The sequence below is a fragment of the Nomascus leucogenys genome, chromosome 3 (genome assembly GCF_006542625.1).
Source record: "Nomascus leucogenys isolate Asia chromosome 3, Asia_NLE_v1, whole genome shotgun sequence".
In the NCBI taxonomy this organism is placed as follows: Eukaryota; Metazoa; Chordata; class Mammalia; order Primates; family Hylobatidae; genus Nomascus; species Nomascus leucogenys.
The window spans coordinates 122,969,108-122,985,233 of NC_044383.1; the positions used below are offsets into that span (position 1 = coordinate 122,969,108).

Consider the following 16,126-nt stretch of genomic DNA (forward strand, 5'->3'; position numbering starts at 1 on the left):
ATGATTTATTTTTCTAAAAAAGAAAGAGAAGTAAAAGAAGTATGTCAAAATGTTTAACTGCTATTAGCTATTACATGTAGGTAGTATGTAGATGCATAAGTGTCTACTAAACTATTTTATATACTTTCTTTATGACTAAAATGTTTCATAAATTTTTTTAACGTTTTTTCTAAAAAGAATTAGTCTGGTAGAGAGGAATGGGGAATCTAGGTCGTTCCTCCTGACTGCTTCCCTTAGCTTCAGTTTTTCCCATGCAAACAGATACACGTTATACATCTTTATACTCCTGAAGACTTATGCCTTCTTCTGCTTCTTAGTTCTTCGATACATCCTGATTCAGTAAGAGGCATATTATAGGCAATTAATAATAAATGCTTACAAAATTTAATTACTAGAATATGCTATCACGTTAAGGGAAACTGCATCAGACTCCAGAGCCAGCACATCTCAGGGAAACAAGGAAAGAACTGTCCCCAGGCTGTGATGTAAACCCGGCTCTCTGGATCATTCTAGAGAAAGGCTAGTTTTGGTCTATCACAGTCCATCTAAACATCATGCCCAGAAAACAGCCCAAGACTTGCCTGAAGAAAGCCCAACTTACAACTTAAGGCCAAGCAACTGGCAACCACTATTGAGTTGGCTCCCTTGTTGACACTGACTGAAAAAGGTAAGTCGGTTTTCTGATTAAGATGTCACTAAAATCTGCTAGCAAGAGGGGATCAGAAGTTGTGTGACTACTATGACTTTTCCTCATAATAATAACTGCCATCGTGGACCAAAATATTAGAACTGATCCTCTTAAACAGAACATGTAGTTCAAAATGTTTTGAAATGTTTTTCACTGCAGGTGGAAACGGTAGAATAGCGAATGAAACATCTGTATTGTTTGGAAGTTGGAAGACCTCCTATTCAACCGCTTGATTTAATCTGGCCGCTCTCATAGCCTTTCCAACTGTAAGATATAGTTAATTACACTGCCACGCCTACTATTTTATAAGAAATAGGATCATCTTATTGAAGAGTAAGATAATCAAAGGAGGAGGAGTAGCACTGAACAACTGATTCATTGATACTATCATTCTGACCCAACTGCATAAAATCACCCAAACCTCAGAGTGATCAAATTATAAATTGGGAAATATCTAGCTACAAGCCAAAGCGGTGGCCCCTGGACAGCAGAAATAGCACTCCTGTCCTGGCTGCCCCAGCTTTAAGCTGACATTTGTCACAATGACCATATTACAAAACTTGAGTGTGACATTAAGAGGTATTTGACATGGCCAGGCATGGTGGCTCATGCCAGTAATCCTAGCATTTTAGGAGGCAGGGGAGGTGAACTGCTTGAGCCCAGCAGTTCAAGACCAGCCTGGGCAACAAGGCAAAACCCTGTCTCTACAGGGAAAAAAAAAAAAAAAAGGGTATTTGACATGTAATAGCTTTGGATGACTTTTTAAAAATAATAAATAGGAGTAATTAGGCCAGGCACAGTGGCTCATGCCTGTAACTCCAACACTTTGGAAGGCTAAGGTGGGAAATTCCTTTGAGTCCAGGAGTTAGAGGCTGCAGTGAGCTATGATTGAGACACTGCATTCCAGCCTGGGAGAGAGAGTGACACCCTGTCTCAAAAAAAAAAAAAAAAGAAAAAAAGAAGACAAGAAAAAACAAAAGAAATAGAAGTAATCAACATTTTTAAAGGAGAGAGAATTCTCTGGCTTAGGCAAAGACTTGGTTTTATATGGCTTGGGGTCAGTGGACAGATAAGCTGATATTGATTGATACCGACTAGGGCAGCTCTCCTCCATGTTTCTGTTTCTTAAGAGTTCATGGGTGTAGAAGAGGCTACAAGTATTGGAAAGTACTGGTATAACTGGTCTCAACCATTTTTAGAGATTGCCTGTACAAAGGAATATAACTTACTTCCTGTATGAATCATATACCAAAGGCAATTGCTTTCCTCATTGTTGATGAACTACTGTAACAGAAAAGGTCTGCTTATAGTGGAATGTTTTCTGTTACCCTGTGCAACTTCTGTGGCATTTTTAAGTTACACAGATCTGCTCTACTATGATTTTATTAAATAGGAAATGCCCTTAATATTTAAAAGTCTCTCTCCTGTCTCCCCTAAGAAAATTATCACAATGTAGTTTCAGTTATTTCTGTTTTCCTTTGGAAAACCAAAAACACTACAAAATAAAATTCATATGAAATGTAAGTGATCAATTATTTACATTTTTTGAACAATTAGACAAGATTTTGAAAATCAGCTTTGTCTCATATCCTTCCTGCTTTTCCACTAACCTGGCACATATTCCGATTAGTGTCTCTAGTCAATACCTTTAGCCAAAGAGAAAAACTAATACATTAAAACAACTAGGCTAGGTGCAGTGGCCCATGCCTGTAATCCCAGCACTTTGGGAGGCTGACGCAGGAAGAAAGCTTGAGTCCAGGAGTTTGAGACCAGCCTGGGCAACATGGTAAAACCCCATCTCTACATAAAAATACAAAAATTGGCCAGGCTTGGCTGTGCTCAAAGCAGGAGGATCACTTGAGCCTAGAAGGCAGAGGTTGCAGTTGGAGCTGAAATCATGCCAACGCACTTCAGCGTGGGTGACAGAGCAAGATCTTCTTAAAAAAAAAAAAACAAAAAACCCACAACTACAGAAACCAATATATTAGAGTCACCAATGGATTTTTAATTTATTATTTTGCCTTGATTTCCTTTATTTCCCTTTTATGCCACTAATAAAATTTTCAAGTTTAATTTTACTCCCTGAAAATAAGGGTATCTTTCTCCTATCTAGCCAGTTTCCCCACTTACCTATATCCAAATTACAGGAAGATGAGGCTGTCTTCAAGACATATTTTCCCAAAGCTGTGGGTTCCCAGTTTCTTCTGATAACCACATAGCTGTGGGTTCCTGCAACACTGCCTGCCTCCACCACATTTCCCACTCTCATCTTGCCCCAGGTGGAGTGGGGCAAATGCTGGCATGTTCTACAGCCACAGTGAGGGTCCCATGGGTGACAGAAAGGGGAGTGTGTGATAAAAGGCCCTCGAATGGCCTCCTGGGAGGGGCCATCACTGCACAGCACACTGTCAGCCCTGGAGTCAGTAGCCAGTAATGCATTTTCCTATGGTTCTCTACTTTCCTGGCTTGGGGTGGTGTTTGAAGGGACCACTTGGAGGAAGTACTTGGAAAGTAGGCACGGTTGGTACCTCATGCTGGAGAGACTTGCACATTTCCTGGACTTTGCTTGTCCATCTCCCACCGCTCCACAAAGAAAGTGTGAACCAATTTTATCCTGCAAACCAGAAACAGGAACTGAATGGGCCTCTAACCAGACCTCTGAAACAGGAAGCAGGGCACAGTTCTTATACCACTAGAGGGGAACTGCCCTATAAACAGAGAACTCCCAAAAGACTGGCTCCAGCCAAGGCCACTGGTGAGACAAGCCTGTGTTATGTGCTTATATAATGCACAGGCTTCACCTAAAGATGGAACCAGCTCAAACTACCAACTGATAATGTCTCAAGTAGACAAAAGGTGACCAAATTAAGGAAAGAAACCAGGATCCTGGCAGCCCAGGAAGCAGAGCCGGTCATGACAACATGCAGTTGATAATGTGGGGTAAGAAATTGGTACTCTAAAAACTAATCTATTTTTGTGCTCTGGAGTTTTCTTTTTGATTTTGCTTTTTTCCGTCCGATTTTCTAGTTAAGTTCTTTTCAAAAAAATTATAGTTTTGCCTTAATTGACCCATTATCCAAGAAAGCAAGAAGCAGCAGTGCTGTCGGTTTGTGTGGGGTGGGTGGCAGCTGCTGCAATGGTGTGCCAGGGAACGTGAACAGCTCAGAGAAAAACCATGTGTTGGACACCACTGGGATTTTTTTTTTTAAATCCTTTCCTAACCAGAGTTTTCCCTTATGAGTTTACCTACATTTGCTCTTTTGATAATTTTACTAAGGTTCGTTTCTCATGTGAAGCAGTGGCTGAAAGGTGGGAAGGGGCTGCAGGGCAGCTCCAATCAGAGGCTCTCAAACACAACTCTGTTGACTGGTGTGATAAAGTTTTCACTCATCCATGGAGAAATGGGAAAAATAAATAATAAGTCATGAGTTTTTCCATACATTTTCTGTATGCAAAGATCTGCCCTTCATTCTAAGGTTATGTCCTCCCCTAATTTCTTTTAACATAAAACTTTCCTTTTGAAGAAATCATGGCAAAAGGTGGCTGGTTGTTGATTTTCTTCTCTCTCTGCCTCTCTCTCTCTCTATTTTCCTCACTTTCTCTACTTATAATACTCTTACTTGGAAAAATTTAAATGTTGGCAAACACATGTCAGTCCTCCACATTTTTTTAACTGGTTCGTGGGAACCACTATTTAGGACATACAGGCTTTACCCTCTCCTTCAAAATATATGAGACGATATACTTGGAAGGTATGTTGAAAGTAGAAATGCAGAAGTGGGCTGGAAAATCTTCAAGAACTTCTCCATCTGGGATAGATGGGATACAAGGTTATGTTCTGTTTTGTTTTATTGTTTTACCAAATAAGATTAGAATTCCTAAGTAGCTTTGCTGGAAGCAAGTTGGAGCCAAAGCCTGGCAAGGTCAGATGCCTCTCCAGCGAGATGGCATATTAACACATGGGTGACTTTTGTCACAAGCTCAAGTAAAGTGGGAACATACCATGGATGAGAATAGAGAAGCTAAGTTCTTACAATTTTAACTAGCATGTGCTTCCTTCCTGTTACCTATGATTGCTACAGGGTGAAAGGCTGAGTAAGAGATTGCAATCTGCAGTGAGACAGGCTGAAAGGCCCGGGTGGATGTGAAGGCTGGTGGCAAGGAAATGGGAAGCAGGCAGCCAAGCTAACCCTGTGTCCACTGAGGGAGTGAGGTAGCCTTGAGCACAGCAGCATCCCTCGGTCTTACATCGGCAGGAAGTAGAAGGTGAAGAAGGCTAAAGGAAGTGAAAGTGTTGCTGGATCTCCTGCTGGCACTGCCTCCTCCTTCACACAGCATCCCAGTTCTCCCTGCAGCCACCTGATTTTCCCTTTGTCCCCTTCCTCATCATAGCCCCACCACCTTCACCACTCCAAGTTGATGCTTCTCCTACATCTGGCCAAAATGCTACTCAGAGCTGGATGAAAGCAAAAGTCACTGCTCTAATACAGGAAAAGTCCCGGTTTTAGGTTTCAGAAACAGAATTTTCCCAAATGTTTAAAATGGTGAATGGTTCCATAAACTGTGTTAACCAGGCTTCTTACAGGCTAGTCCCAGAATCTGACCACCATGTGCAATACTGGTTCTAAGAAAAGTGTGCTCCAAGCAAGAACCTTCAAACATTTAACCTGAATGAATGAATATAACCTCTTCACGGTTCAGTGTTTTCATAAGCAAAACGAGAGAATAACAGAATTGATGTCTTTTAAAAAAAATTTAGGGCTGGGCACGGTGGCTCACGCCTGTAATCCCAGCACTTTGGGAGGCCAAGGCAGGCGGATCACTCCTGAGGTCAGGAGTTCGAGACCAGTCTGGCCAACAAGGTGAAACCCTGTCTCTACTAATAATACAAAAAAATTAGCTGGATGTGGTGGCACATGACTGTAATCCCAGCTACTCAGGAGGCTGAGGCAGGAGAATCACTTGAACCCAGGAAGCAGAGGTTGCAGTGAGCCGAGATCAAGCCACTGCACTCCAGCCTGGGCGACAAGAGCAAAACTCCATCTCAAAAAATAAAATTTTGGAAAGCTTCCCATTTGGGATCTGTCCACCTACACAGGGCAACACGATAGTATTGACATCTCTTAGCTTTTATGGAATTTTCTGCCTACAATGCAGAGGGCAAAGAAGGGGTATTGTCAGCTTGGCTTTGCTGTCTCTGAGTGACAGTCTCTTGTGTATGTAAATAAGATGAATTTTCATAAAAGCATTAACAGAGCATTAGTTTCACCTCAGAAAGAAAATGAAAAAGCAATTGACAAGTGTAGCCAAAGAAGAAATTAAAATATAGTTAAATAGTAATCAGATCGAGAAAAAATCAGTGAAAACCTTTAACTTGCAACCTATTCTTTTTCAAGACACCAGTACACAAAGATTGGGAAAGTTTATTAAAAATGTTACCAAACTTTAAGTTCTTCCTCTTTTTTTTTTTTTTTGAAACAGGGTCTCATTCTGTCACCCAGGCTGGACTGCAGTAGCACGATCTCAGCTCACCGCAGCCTCAGCCTCCCAAGCTCAAGGGATCCTCCCACCTCAGCCTCCCGAGTAGCTGGGACTAAGTTCTTACTCCATTAGGTTGAGCTATTAGAACATCACTGTTTCCCATGTAAACGTTGAGACCTTCATTAGGCTCTCCTTGCTTACCCTGCCATTTCACTTCAGGTGTCACCTTCTTTAAGAAGCTACCCCTTGCCAGGTGTGGTGGCTTATGCCTGTAATCCCAGCTCTTAGGGAGGCAGAGGCAGGAGGATAGCTTGAGCCCAGGAAATTGAGACCTGCCTGGGCAATATAGCAAGACCCCATTCTCCACAAAAAGGAAAAAAGCAAACAAAAAACAAGCGTAAGAAGCTACCCTTGAACCCACTGCACTCTCGATCTGATTTTTGAAGCTGTTTCCTGGGAGCCCGGGGCATCCTGGCACAGAGGCACTGCTACGGCAAAGGCATTGGTCTGCCCTCCCCACCAACTCTGAGCTCTTCAGGGGCAGGAATATGATATATACAAGCAGTTCATTTAATCTCTACGAGCTGAAATGATTCATTTATCTTAATGTCATTTTAAAGTACAGAATTTGAGAGCTGGAGGGAATCTCAGATACCAATTATTCCAACACTCCACTCTTTTCTGAGGCTTTAAATGACTTGCTCCAAGTTAGAAAAGAATCAGGACCCGAAGCCAAACCTTGAAAATGCTGTTCTAATGCTTTGTGCCTGTATCCCATGCTGCCTTGCCTTTGTAAATTCATAGGATTAAATAAGGGAATCCTAAAAATTGTGTTCAATTCCCCCTTCACTTCTAACCTGGTCAATTTTACAGGCAAAGAAACACCACTGGAGGCAATGAAGGGCCGTTCTCACAATTACACGGTTCACAGCAGAGCTGGGATGAAAACTCGGATCTCATATGAGGGACCATGTTCTTCCCACCATCTCATAAAAATTCAACTTTCAAGTGCAGGTCGTGGGTGTAGAGCAAAGGTCAGCATGGCACAGGGGCCAAATTGTGCGGGCCACCTGTTTTTGAGTATGGCTTGCAAGCTAAGAATGGTTTTTACATTTTAAAATGGTTATAAAAAAGAAATCATACTTTGTGAAGTATATGAAGTTCAAATTTCAGTGTCCATGAATAAAGTTTGGTTGGAACATAGTCACGATCATTTGTTTAGGTCCTGTTTATGGCTGCTCTTGAGTAACAGGGCAGAGTTGAGAAGTTGTGAAAGAGACCTCAAGAAATGAAACCACACACCTAAAACCATCTGATCTTCAACAAAGTCGACAAAAATAAGTAATGGAGAAAGGACTCCCTATTCAATAAATGGTGCTGGCTAGCCATATGCAGAATAAAATTGGACCCCTATCTATCACCATATACAAAAATTCATTCAAGATGGATTAAGATTTAAATGTAAGACCTCAAACCATAAGAATCCTAGAAGAAAGCCCAGGAAATACCATTCTGCATCAGCCTTGGGAAAGAATTTATGACTAAGTCCTCAAAAGCAATTGCAACAAAACCAAAAATGACAAATGGGACCTAATTAAACTAAAGAGCTTCTGCACAACAAGAGACACTATTAAGAGAGTAAACAGACAACCTCAGAATGGGAGAAAATATTCACAAACTACGCATTTAAGAAAGGGCTACAAATCAACAAGCAAAAAAACAAATAACCCCATTAAAAAGTAGGTGAAAGATATGAACAGACACTTCTCAGAAGATATACAAGCAGCCAACAAACATACAAAAAAATGTTCATCATCACTAATCATCAGAGAAATGCAAATCAAAACCACAATGAGATAACATCTCACACCAGTCAGAATGGCTTTTGTTAAAAAGTCAAAAAATAACAGATGTTGGCGAGGCTGCAGAGAAAAGGGAACACGTACACACTGTTGGTGAGAATGTAAATTAGTCCTGCCACTGTGGAAAGTAATTTGGAGAGTTCTCAAAGAACTAAGAGCTGAACTACTGTTCAACCCAGCAATCCCATTACTGGGTATATACCCAAAGGAAAATAAATTATTCTACCAAAAAGACACCAAAACCAGATATTGCATGTTCTCACTTGTAAGTGGGAGCTAAACACTGGGTACAAGTAAACTTAAAGATGGGAGGCTGGGCGTGGTGGCTCACGCCTGTAATCTCAGCACTTTGTGAGGCCAAGGCAGGCAGATCGTGAGGTCAGGAGTTCGAGGCCAGCCTGGCCAACATGGTGAAACCCTGTCTCTACTAAAAATACAAAAATTAGCCAGGCATGGTGACGTGCGGCTGTAGTCCCAGCTACTCGAGAGGTTGAAGCAGGAGAATCGCTTGAACCTGGGAGGCAGAGGTTATGGGGAGCCAGGGTCACGCCACTGCATTCCAGCCTGGGCAACAGAGCGAGACTCCGTCTCAAAAAAAAGAAAAAAAAAATGCTTAAAGATGGGAACAACAGACAGTGGGGACTACTAGAAGGAGAAAAGAGAGGGGGCTGAAAAACTACCTATTGGGTACAATGAAATTTTTTTTCATTCATACCCCAAACCTTAGCATCACACAATATAACTCTTAAACAAACCTGCACAAATACCCTCTGATTCTGAAATAAAAGTTTTTTAAAAACTGCAAAGTCTAAAATATTTAGTATCTGGACCTCTACAGAAGTTTGTCAACCCCTAATGGGGAAGAACAAGCTCTCTTAGAAGTCAGAAGAAAATAAGTTCTACTACCATAAAACTCCACGGCCCTTAGTTTAGAAAAAACAAAGGGAGGCTGGGTACAGGGCTCACGCCTGTAATCCCAACACTTTGGGAGGCCAAGGCGGGAGGACTGCTTGAAGCCAGGTTTGAGACCAGTCTGGGCAACATAGCAAGACCCCATCTCTACCAAAAAAACATAGTAAAATAAAATAAAATTAGCCCGGCATGGTGGCTCATGCCTGTCGTCCCAGCTACTCGGGAGGCTGAGGCAGGAGGATCACTAGAGCCCAGGAGTTCGAGCCAGCAGTGAACCATGATCATGCCACTGCACTCCAGGCTGGGCAACAGAGTGAGACCCTGTCTCTAAAACAAATAAAATAAAATAAAATAAAATAAAAACAAAGGGTTTGGATAAAACTGATGCACTACCTTCATTCTGTCACATTTTCATGCTTTCATGCTGAATGAGAAGGGCACTCATCCTGGGAGTTCATGCCACCCCGATAGACAGGGGTTAAACTGAGACCTGTCTAGGTTGAAAGAAGCAGTAGGAAGGGACAGAGCGGGCCCAGGAACAAGAGGCTTCCGAGAGCATGCCCTCCCCACTATTCCATATGCACCTAAATGCCTGGTAAGATCTTTGCCAGCTCACTCACATGATTCCAAGATAGGGAGCTTCCCTTGATTCTGAGAGTAACTCAGCCCACCTAAATGGAGGAAGCAAGGGCCAAGCACGACCTTTTTTTTTTTTTTTGAGACAGAGTCTGATTCTGTCACCCAGTCTGGAGTGCAGTGGTACAATCTCAGCTCACTGCAACCTCTGCCAGTTCTCCCAGGTTCAAGTGATTATCCTGCCTCAGCCTCCTGAGTAGCTAGGACTACAGGTGTGCACCACCATGACTGGCTAATTTTTGTCATTTTAGTAGAGACGGGGTTTCACCATGTTGGCCAGGAGGCTGGCCTGGAACTCCTGACCTCAGGTGATCCACCCACGTTGGCCTCCCAAAGTGCTGGGATTACAGGCGTGAGCCACCATGCCTGGCCCAAGCACAACCTTTTAGGGTCAGCCACCTGAAGTGGAATCCTGCACTGGCCACTTACTCCCTATGAATCCTAGGGTCAGTTAGGGATCCCAGGGTTTTCTCACCTAAGAAGGTAAGTAAGTACTTCCTTCACAGGCTTGTTTGGAGGATTCAATGAAATACACTCAAACTTCAGCTCCCTTCTAATCATTCTCTCTCCCTTTCCCAGAGACAGTATTTGGAGAATAACAGAAACCAAGTGTTGTTAGGAAAGTTTCTTTCAAATTAGCTTAGAGTTAAAAATTTTTTTTTCCAGAGCCCTAGAAAAAAACGCCCAATCAGTGCAATAAAAATAGGCTCAAGTGTTCAGTTGGGTATTTTCCTCTCATATCTTTTAGTTCTTTGAAGCTTCTTCCAAATTATAATCCAAAAATAAGAGTGCTACAATTTTTAGAAAAGTTATGTTGATGTAACTTTTATAGCAAGCTACCCAAAGAATCAAGTTATATTACAGCCATGCTCAGTTATGAAGACCAAAACTATTTTAAAAATACCAGAACCAGAAAGTCCTAGTTTATTTGGTCTGGCTTCCTTAACATGAAGTTCTTGTTGTTCTTAAAATATTCAGCTTTGGCTGAATTCCAAAACTGACATAAGCCTACTTCAGGTGTTTGGAAGACACTGAAGAGAATCAGAATTGAAAATAAGATTGGAAAATAAAGCCTTTTATGTGATCACAAATGCAAGAAGTGTATTGTTTTGACACTATTAAACCAAGTTTTGCCCACAAATGTAAACATAAATATGTATATATTCTCAACACTGGACGTACAGGGGACTAAAGGTCGATTTCCATAACATGGTATTATTCCTAACATTTGCTAACAGCTAATTGCTTCCGTTACTAGAACTGCCTTAACATTTTCTGAAATTTGAGATAGGTTGAAAAGATACATTTCTTTCACGGATTATGCTAGTAATCACTTTAATGGCCAAACTAATCTTATTATTAGGATAGCATATATTTTAGACAATATTAAATTATAAACTTTCTAGCCCACCATGGTTTATGGGGTAATAAAAAACAGGCCCTGGTTCTTTCACCAAAATCCTTACAAAGATACCACACAAGTTCAGTGTAAGTTGTGATGTTATTGCCTTTGGAAGCACTGTAATTACTTCAAAGTCTGGGTTGGTGAGAGGAAATTCAAGCTACTAAAACTTATTGAAGGTAAGGTGAGTTGGGAAGATCATCACATGGCATGCAAATTAATATAGTTACACTCTGCGTGCAAGGTACGTCATCGTTCCCGTACTCTCAAAACTACACAGAGAAAAGGAGAACCTCATCTAAAACAGTCACAGGTATATGCAGAAAGAAAACAGGGACCAAACCTCACAGAAACGAAACCGAGACACCGAAAGGAGAAGGACTGACTGGGGCAAATATCTCACACTGCTGGAGAACAGTTCAAGTCGATCCCATGGACCCAGGGCTCCAGCGCTGGGCGGTGGGTGGATCCATCGGTCTCTCGCACAAATACACACAGACTCTTGCACAAGCACACACGCTCTCTCCGGAGCGGCGAGCGACAGGAGCAGTCACGCAGCGGCGCTCGCTGCCCCCAAAGTGGGGCAAGAAGTAAATGCTTCCCGCCCAGAAAAATGAAATGCCCCGAAGACGGCCAGATTAAACGCGGGTCCCGACCGCGCGGGATGGGAAAGGGGTCACACACGCACCTGCATTGTAAAAGCGGTCCAGCACGGTGGTTTCTCCAAAGTCGAGTTTCCCAAAATGCAGGGTTTCCAGGGTGGCGCCCACTGTCTCGCACGCCTCCCGCAAGCTCTGCAGGGCCTCGCTCTCGGCCACCACCAGTTGCCCCTGGCTCGCTTCGTTGATCACATATGCCACCGTGGTCCGTCGGCTGCCCCCGCCAACAGAGCTGCCCCGGCCTCGGGTGGCACTGCTCGCGGAGGTGGCCGCCGGACAACCGATGCCAGGGGCAGCGGCGCTCTCCACGTTCCAGAAGCTGCCCGGCGGCGGCGGTGGCAGCTGGTGCTCCTCGCCCTCGCCCACCGCCGCCGCTCCTCCCCTCCTGCAGATGCCGCCCTCGGGGATGGTGCAGAAGCCCGAGGGGGCGAAGGGTGGCACGGAGAAAGTGATGCCCTCGCCCGCCTCCGTGCTCATCTCTCCGGGCCGGGCAGCAACGGCGGCGGCGTCCCCCGCCCAGCCGCACCGCCTGGCCAGCCACAGCTCGGGGCTGCTCCGCGCCCGCCGGGCTAAGCAGCTGCCATCGCGCGCCGCACCCTCGCCGCCGCGCCGCCGCCTCCTCTCCGGCGCCCTCTCCCCCGAGGGCACGCCGCTGCCCGGCGGCGGCTCGCTCCTCCTCGGCGCCTCCGTGGCCGCGCCGCTCGCCCTCTGCAGGGTTTAGAGTTCAAGGGGTGGGGAAGCCGGGTGAGCGGGAAGGGACGGAGCTTCCTTTTCTTGGCCGGCTGACAAGTCGGTTCGCAAACCTGCGCCGCGGTGCAGCTCAAGGGCGCCGCGCTCGGGGTGCAGCCCGCCCTCGCCACCCGCCGCGCCGCGCCGCGCAGCTCCTTCCGTCCCGGCCGCTCTGGGAGGGGCCAGGAAGGGCGCCCCCTGGGTGCGGAGCTACCTGGCGCGCACCTTACGAGCTGGCTGGCTCCCCGGGCGGCGTCCCGGAACAGCAGCAGCGGCAGCCGAAAGGACCCTCCTCCCTCCTCGGCGGCAGCTCGCCTTCATCGGCTGGATTTCCTCCTCCTTGCCTGGCCTCGTTTCTCTTTCGATCGCCTCCGCCGCGTGGTCCCCGCGCCAGCCTCGTCGTTCCTTGCAGCCGCTCTCCCTCTCCACCACCAGCTTCTGGCCACCCACTAGTCGCGGCACCGAGGGTCAGGGCCCGCCCCCAGGGAGGAAGCTGCTAGGAAGCTCGAGCCCGGACGGAACTGACCGCGCTGCGGCCCTCGGACCCCAGCCCTCCTCTGAGTGCCGCGCGTGGCATAGGGTCCCAGTCCTCACCCACCCGGCCCCCACCTAAGAAGACCTGGAGCGCAAGCCATTACGGGGTGGCGCAAAAAGTCCCTCCAGCCAATACTGGGTCTTCGGAGTCCGCCCCTGAAGCATTTCCAGTGTTCCCCGCGACGAAAGCGCCCCCCTCCGGGCCTTGGCGGCCTGGTGGACTGGGACCGTGCGCGGCGCTGGCAGGACAGGCTCCGGGAGACCCACGTTGCGCGGGGCAGGAGGTTGCGCATAGCGCCCTGGAGCCAGGGCCTACACTGGAGGGTGCTTCATTGGCGACTGTGGCACTCCAGAAGTGGCTGGCTAAATTCATCAGGTTCTCCCATGTACTTTTCCAGTGCTTTAAAATTTCCGGTGGCTCATTCCGTTATCAGTAATGAGTAATTGATTGATGCCAACTGCCGAAGGACTTAGCATTCTCATTTAGGATCTTAATTCCCCCACAAGCGCCAGATACTTACTTAAGATAGAAGATGGAGCCTATACCCGACTCCACAAATTATCAACAAGATGAAACAGGGGAATAACGTGACCTATTCTATTTTTTAAACTGCATCACGCGAGGCCGGGAGGGAAATACCCAGATTGTTTAAGAGCAATCAAAAAAAGTACCTGCTTATTTGGGGAGCAAAGAACAGACGTGTCCGTTCCCAGAGAACCCCAGAATGCTGTAATTGTTAGGAAAGCCAGTGCAAGTTACAACTGAGTAAAGAAACAGGTTGTGTACTTCCCATCTCCAGGAACTGAGACTAGTGAGTCCTATGAAAAAGGGAGAAGAAAATGTAAATTACTTTTTTTTTTTTTGAGACGGAGTTTCACTCTTCTTGCCCGGGCTGGAGTGCAATGGCGCGATTTCGACTCCCTGCAACCTCCGCCTCCCGGGTTCAAGCGATTCCCCTGCCTCAGCCTTTCGAATAGCTGGGATTACGGGCATGCGCCACCACGCCCGGCTAATTTTGTATTTCTAGCGGAGACGGGGTGGGGGGGTTCACCATGTTGGTCAGGCTGGTCTCGAACTCCTGACCTCAGGTGATAAGCCCGCGTCGGCCTCCCAAAGTGCTGGGATTACAGGCGTGAACCACCGAGCCCAGCCATGAATTACATTTCAAACTGGGTAAGAAGGAAGGATAAAATAGTTGAATAGTAAAGAATTAAAGGAAAGGCTGGGCGCAGTGGCTCACTCCTGTAATCCCAACACTTTGGGAGGCCGAGGCGGGCAGATCACTTGAGGTCAGGAGTTCGAGACCAGCCTGGCCAACATGTGAAACCCCTGTCTCTACTAAAAATGCAAAAATTAGCCGGACGTGGTGGCGGCCGCCTGTAATCCCAGCTACTCGGGAGGCTGAGGCAGGAGAATTGTTTGCACCCGGGAGGTGGAGGTTGCAGTGAGCCGAGATGGCGACACTGCACTCTAGACTGGGCGACAGAGCGAGACTTCATCTCAAAAAAAAGAAAAGAAAAAGAATTAAAGGAAAGAGTTCTTTAATTTTCTCCAAGGTGGGAGGATCGCTTGAGCCCAAGAGTTCAAGATCAGCCTGGACAACATAGTGAGACCCCCATCTTAAAAAAAAATAATAATTAAAGGAAGGAAGGAAATAGTCATGAGGAAAAACACCTAGCCGCTACACAACTGTATCCTCAATGAATCAATGTGACATTAGATTTTTCTAAAGATGTATAAAATAATAGAATAAAATTTCTAGTAGGAAACTTTATGTTCTTCATGTAAAATGGAATCTATGTGACCCACACTAGCTTTTGGAATTAATATCAATAGTAAAAATAGGTAGTGAATCAGTGATTATACTGAAACAAAATTTTGGTGAGCTACTAATAGTTACGTGCCTTTTAATATTTTCAACAACTTGTCAAACCTCCAAAACCTTGTAGGAGTAAGATAATCCTCCCTGCTATCCTCACCAAGAACCATAAACTCTGGAAACTGATGAGGGTCATGTGTGGAAAACTAAAATGCCTAAATGCTCAAGTGGCATTTTACTGTAGAAATACAAAATCTGAGATTATATATCAAGCTATTTTCCAAAGCCGTAACTTTTTATACCCTCTCACTTTGTGCTTTCCTTCCAGATCCTTTCAGAGCCATTTTCATACATAATTTTTATTTTTTGTTTTACTTTGCTGGCTTTTTTGATTTATTAACTTTAAATATGTTTTTTATGTTAGGCATCCAAACCTCAATACAATGCTGAAATGCTGCTTCTGGCTGGTCCAGAGATTCTCCATCTACCTAAAAGGCACGGTTTAGGTAATTTATGTTCCATAGCATAGGGTTATGAGATAATGAGGAACTAGCTGGCAAGATTCTGGAAGAAAGGACGGGAATCCAGAGGGTGAGTCTACAGTCAGGGTTCCCTTTGGCTGTGGGATTTTCGTGGATCTGAATTAGGCAGCTGAAAGGCTGAAGTGAATTTTTTTAATGAAAAATAACAGTATTTTGCAAAACAAAACAAAAAGAATGGTGACACCGTTGTGCATTTTCGCAAATCTTTTTAATGTCTGGCTTAATAGATGACAGTGGATTCTCATTTCTGCTTCTACATTCATGCTGTTGCAGCAGGTTGTTTTGGTTGAAGGGTATGAAGAAAATCTGGAGAAGTTTCTGAAGTGTAGGAGGTATTTGAAGAAGTATATGAAGAAAATACTCTGGGAGGAGCACAGTCACTTCCACTGTGAAGGCACACATGAGTTCCTAAAAATCACTGAGCTATGCAAAATAGTGCTTTTTTTAAAGTAATTTCAAGTTTTATTTTGGACTCGGGAGTACATGTGCAGGTTACATGGATGTATTGCATGATGCTCAAGTTTAGGGCACGATTGTTCTTGTTACTCAGGTAGTAGACATAGCACCCAACAGTTGTTTTTTCAACCCTTGCTCCCTCCTTCCCTCCCGTCCGCAGTGTCTGTTCCCATCTTTATGTCCATGTGTATCCAATGGGACCCTCTCCTGGGAAGGTCTTAAGACTCACAATCAGAAAGGTAGGGGGTTGTTAGCAGGTAAAAGGAGAGCAGGAAAAAATTAGAGGCCTGCCTCTGAGGCCTAACACACTCAACGTAACAAAAGACTATAACAAGGGTTATGGGAGTTACAAGCCAGAAACCACAGATGAAAACCAATATATATCATAACACCACACTCTGTTCA

The 16,126-nt window shown here is 44.9% G+C and overlaps 1 protein-coding gene and 1 long non-coding RNA gene across 2 annotated transcripts in view; one reads left to right on the forward strand and one right to left on the reverse strand.

Moving 5' to 3' along the window:
- Nucleotides 1–13,039, reverse strand: part of MAP3K5 (mitogen-activated protein kinase kinase kinase 5) — a 239,267-nt gene extending 226,228 nt beyond the window's left edge. Inside the window, exon 1 of the mRNA XM_030809750.1 lies at nucleotides 11,670–13,039. Coding sequence (XP_030665610.1) covers nucleotides 11,670–12,117 — 448 coding nt within the window. The 5' untranslated portion in view covers nucleotides 12,118–13,039. The remainder of the gene's footprint in view (nucleotides 1–11,669) is intronic.
- LOC105739600 lies at nucleotides 3,401–5,377 on the forward strand. The gene is made up of 2 exons (XR_001115547.2): nucleotides 3,401–3,628; nucleotides 4,771–5,377. It is a non-coding gene; the product is annotated as an uncharacterized LOC105739600 (long non-coding RNA).
- Nucleotides 13,040–16,126: the final 3,087 nt, after the last annotated feature.